The following is a 4,376-nucleotide window of genomic DNA, read 5'->3' as shown; positions in this document are numbered from 1 at the left end:
TCTTTTAGCAAAGTTTGGAGGCCAATCTAATGAGACAGTGAGACACCAACCTTCTCACATGTGTTGGAAGGGAATTGGGGGGAAGGGGCCCATGGGAAAGATGAGCAGGAGACTTGGACCTTGGAGGCAAATAAGGGTGGGTACACACCAAGCCCCTTCCCACCCCCAAGCCATAATAATCTTCCATTTGGTGGGTAGTTAACTATACACACCATGAGTAGCCCAGTGGCAAGGTGCATTTCACGCATCATGAAGTGCCGGGTGCAAGCCCCACCAGTTGCATTGCCATTAATTTTGTGCCCACCATACGCTTGGGCAAGGGGTCTTCCCCGTCCATGTTTGTCCAGGTAGGGTGAATAGTAGAGTCAATCTTTTGAGCTTGCCCATGCAGAAGGGCTTGGCAGGTGAGGAAGCCGCCCATGTATAAAGGCCCTAAATTGTGTGTGTGTGTGTGTGTGTGTGTGCACGCACGCGCACGTGCACACTTTCCTTTTTTTTGCACTTACCCACCCAATGACCCACTACGAGGGGCACATCTACCCAAGACATACACAACCACACTACAAGATTTTGAATGAGGGAAGCCGGCCAAGGCATACACGACCACACAACAAGGTTTTGAACGAGGGAAGCCAGTACCTCTAGTAGGAAGACGCCCTACCGCTTGAGCCGGCCGCTTGAGCCGGCACTAAGGAGCAAGGTTGGGTAAGTATCACTTTTCCACCAAAGGGGCCAAAAGAAAGGTCTTGGTAGTGTGTGTGTGTGTGTGTCTACATCATAGCCAAACAAAGTGATATCTGTCCTGTGGTGTGTAATCATACAAAGTTTCTTCCTATGTGGCTTTGTCATCTTCTTCCTTATTCCTTGCCTTGTTTCTCTTTCTCGCTCTCTCTCTCAATTCTTCCTGCAATATCTCATTGTTGTAGCTATGGTTGCTCGAATCCTGTGCTTGTTCTCGTAGCTGTTGTCCTCCCTCTCCTCGCTTTAACTTTCTTCCGTAATAGCCTTTGCCTTCCCTGACATCAACTTTGCTCCGCCGCCCAAGCTGCTTCCCACTGTTTGCGCTGCTTCCCATTCTTGCTTCGTCCTCCTCCTGACCTCCCTCCTCGCTTTGAATCGACCAATTTGAACGTAACCTTCCTCCCTTCTCCGAAATTCTGCGTTTGCTTTCCAGAATGATTTCCTATTCTCATCGGTGACTGCAATCTTTGAGCTAGAGCCTCTCGAAGACTGCAATCTTTTAGCTAATCCTTAAGCAAAGAGTAGCTAGCTTTTCCTGAACGACTACGGTCCTGCTCTTTCCCCTCTCCTAGCTGAGGGGCGGCTGCTTCTCTAGTCATATCCTAGAATACTGTTGCGTTCTCCAAGCTATCGTTTGTCTCATTTTGTCGTAGTCGCTCTGCTGAGATACACTTCGCGTCACAGCGTGGAATCGTAGACGCAGTGCTTCCTGTGTCCCGACCTAACCCACCGGCCAACGGTAGCGTAACAGCTTTTTAGAGAGATTGCTTGTCATCTAGTCAAACGCTTTAGTATTGTGGTTTTCAGGCCTTGTTTTGCCTTTCACAAGCAAGCGTGCGTCGGACGATTGTCTACGTTATGACGCTCACCTGCTGCTTATGATTTGTGGTGGAAGACAGTTCCTGACTAGGAAATACTACGCCGTGTCTTTGTGCAGGAGATACAGCCAATATGCCTACTGAAACGTCTTCAGTCGCCGATGCTGCAAACTGCGATGTGAAAAAGCTGCCTGCTTCACAGGTAAGATATGCTTAGAGCGCGCATCTCTTCTTTCAGCTTCCTTTTTCTTGGAGAGCCGTGTCGTTACTGGGAAATTTGGCTACAGTACTCACGATTATCTCCGACAATCAATTTTGTTCGGTCCCTCACCGGAAGTAAAGTTATGTTAGGTTGACACCCGAAGAAATTGGCTTTGTACTAGTCTTTTCAAGGGAGATTTGGGAGGAAGCGCGCCCTTCCCATAGGGATATTTGTGGTTGCTTGGCTTTTGGGAAGTGCTAGATCTAATTTTGTGCAGTGACGGGGCTAGCCTAACGAGCCAGTATACAACTGCTCCTGTGACAACAGGTGGAACCCCTTCCCGGCCACGAAAGGGAAAGAACCAAAGCGGAGGAGCTGCGGCACTTCGATCTGCAGAATGCTGGGTGAGTTTGACTGTGGATTTGCAAAAAAATGCTGCAACTCAGAAGGAAATTGTGGAGGGGAGGTCGTTTTTCTAGTGAATAGTGTTCGTTAGCTTGGCGATGACCAGTTCTACGGCCCTGGGCCGGGGTGTTGTGATATTTGGAACGGTTTTTCTGTGGGCTGCATCTGTGAACGTGTGCTATGGATTTGCTGCATCTTTCGAGGGGCGGTTTGCCCACCTGCTGGTCACGGCCGTTGAGATTGGCGTTTTCCTCGTGGTTTGTTGGTCGATTTTTTGTATCTCTAGTGCTGTCGGCGATGGGAACTCTTCTCCTGCGCCTTTTACTTACTGTCTAGCTGCGGATCATGAAAAGTGCGGGGATGGATCGCGGTTATGGTGATCTGATGAGATATTACAAAATTGATACATGCAGAAGCGAGGAAAAGAACGGGATGAAAGATGGATGCAACGCGAGTGGGTGCGGGTCATCTGGAGGGATGAAGGTGGGTTGGAAGGTGCTGTAGATGGCATGATCTCGTCGTTGAAAGTTGGAACAGATTGACGACGCCATTTTCGTGTACTGCACCTTCAGTCACTCTATTCACTGTTTAGTCAACACTCTTCACTGTTCAGTCAACACTATTCAACTGTCCTTGGCTTTCACTTCACAGTCAACACTGGTTGCCTGCTCAGTCAACACAGGTTGTTTCCTCTGTCAACCCTCTCCCTCCTTTTGACTGCTTCATTCTCTCTTTGACTGCTAAGTCTAGCATTCAGTGCTTCGTTCTCTCTTGTTCATGTGGAACCGCTCATGTCTCTGACTCTCGAACACATCGTGTTTCTTGCACGGTTGATTGCCCTTCTTTTGGTGGATTGTCCTTCTTTCTATGGAACCCTATGACTCTCGGAGACACATGCACGATTGATTTTCATTTGTTCTCTTGCTCATGTGGAACCCCTCGGAGTGACTCTCGGACACAGTGTTTCTTGCACCCTCGACTGCCACTGCATTCCTCTCACCTTAGTGTGTGGATGTCCCTCCTGGCATATCGTGCTCACCTCACAAGATCTAGTCGACTATGTCACTCATTCTCACTTTGATATGTTATTATTCATGCATGTGCTCCTTGTGGGGGACGTTGCATCTCGACCAAAGCATGCTTGAGACAATTGTGTTGCATATTTTCACTTTGCTCTATTGTCTCTCATTTCGGTATGTTGTATCCAGGGTTGTGCTCCTTGTGGGGATGTTGCATCTCAACCGAAGCATGCTCGGTTTCAAGAGCCAGATGTTGAGTTGTGCTTGAAGAAGGGTGAGGGTGGAGGCCTTCCCCCAACCAAAGGTGGCTTTGATATTGGACCCCCAACTAGTAAACAGTCCTCTAAGGGGGATGATGATGGTGTAGATGAGCTCCAAGATGAATACAACACTAGTGAAGAAGAGGACGAAGAAGAGGATGAGGGTGAGGATGGGGAACAATATGAAGCACCGAGTGAGGATGAGGATGAGGATGAGCATGAGGGTGAAGATGACGATGATGAAGATGATGGTGATGAGGATGTAAATGAGCCTCCCACCAAACGAAAGAAGTGATGTCACTTTTAATCCCACACACAAGTGAGCCCTTGGCACTTTTATGTGCACATATGTGGCCTCGATGTTTTATTAAACATAAAGCATTGAACACAATCTTAGCTTGAACTGTAGTAAAATATTATCTTTTCAAAAAGAGTATCTTCATGTTGCGCTAGAATACTTATGTAACTCTTTTGTAATGATGAAATCGGATGACAATTTTGTGCATGTACAATTGATGGCTTCCCTTCTTTTTTACTTTATGTTTGTCATCTCTTTAGTACTTGTCACATTCAAATTATTGGACCGAGTTCGTACGAGGTCCATGAACCATGCAAGTTTTTTACATGGTGATTTTTACATGTTGCATGTAGATAAATTGGTTGCCTCATTATTCTTGTAAGCTTGAAAGCCTTGCACTTTATTTGATGTGAAGAAGTTTAAATGGATGCATTGCCTTAGTACAAGTCTCTAACTCATAACCGTCGTTTTTTTTTACTAGTATCATGATTGTTGTACCCTTATGCTTCCCCTTGGATTAAGGGGCAAAATAGTGCACCATTTCAAAAAAAAACTTAAAGATTAATTGGCTTGGTCCTAAAGTTCATGCATGGAGACAAGTCTATCTCAAAGTCTCCTGGGAAGTTACAAGCA

The 4,376-nt window shown here is 46.6% G+C and overlaps 1 protein-coding gene across 3 annotated transcripts; it reads left to right on the top strand.

Moving 5' to 3' along the window:
* Positions 1 to 835: 835 nt before the first annotated feature.
* On the top strand, positions 836 to 3,957 carry LOC147879682 (uncharacterized). Of its 3 annotated transcripts, none has more exons than XM_087371869.1 (5): positions 836 to 997; positions 1,679 to 1,761; positions 2,089 to 2,165; positions 2,580 to 2,649; positions 3,375 to 3,957. In XM_087371869.1, exons 2-5 carry the CDS (start codon positions 1,693 to 1,695, stop codon positions 3,738 to 3,740), a joined length of 582 nt encoding a protein of 193 aa, XP_087227995.1. In that variant the 5' UTR covers positions 836 to 997; positions 1,679 to 1,692; the 3' UTR covers positions 3,741 to 3,957. The 3 variants fall into 3 exon arrangements, with proteins under 3 accessions (XP_087227995.1, XP_087227997.1, XP_087227996.1); XM_087371871.1 differs by having other exon boundaries at positions 837 to 1,131; XM_087371870.1 differs by having other exon boundaries at positions 837 to 1,480.
* Positions 3,958 to 4,376: the final 419 nt, after the last annotated feature.

Source organism: Dipteris shenzhenensis, chromosome 33, assembly GCF_047967505.1.
Source record: "Dipteris shenzhenensis isolate YYH24624 ecotype China chromosome 33, Dip_SZ_1.0, whole genome shotgun sequence".
Classification (NCBI taxonomy): domain Eukaryota; kingdom Viridiplantae; phylum Streptophyta; class Polypodiopsida; order Gleicheniales; family Dipteridaceae; genus Dipteris; species Dipteris shenzhenensis.
The sequence above is the reverse complement of the archived record's forward strand: the minus strand, read 5'-3'. Positions and strand labels throughout refer to the sequence as shown.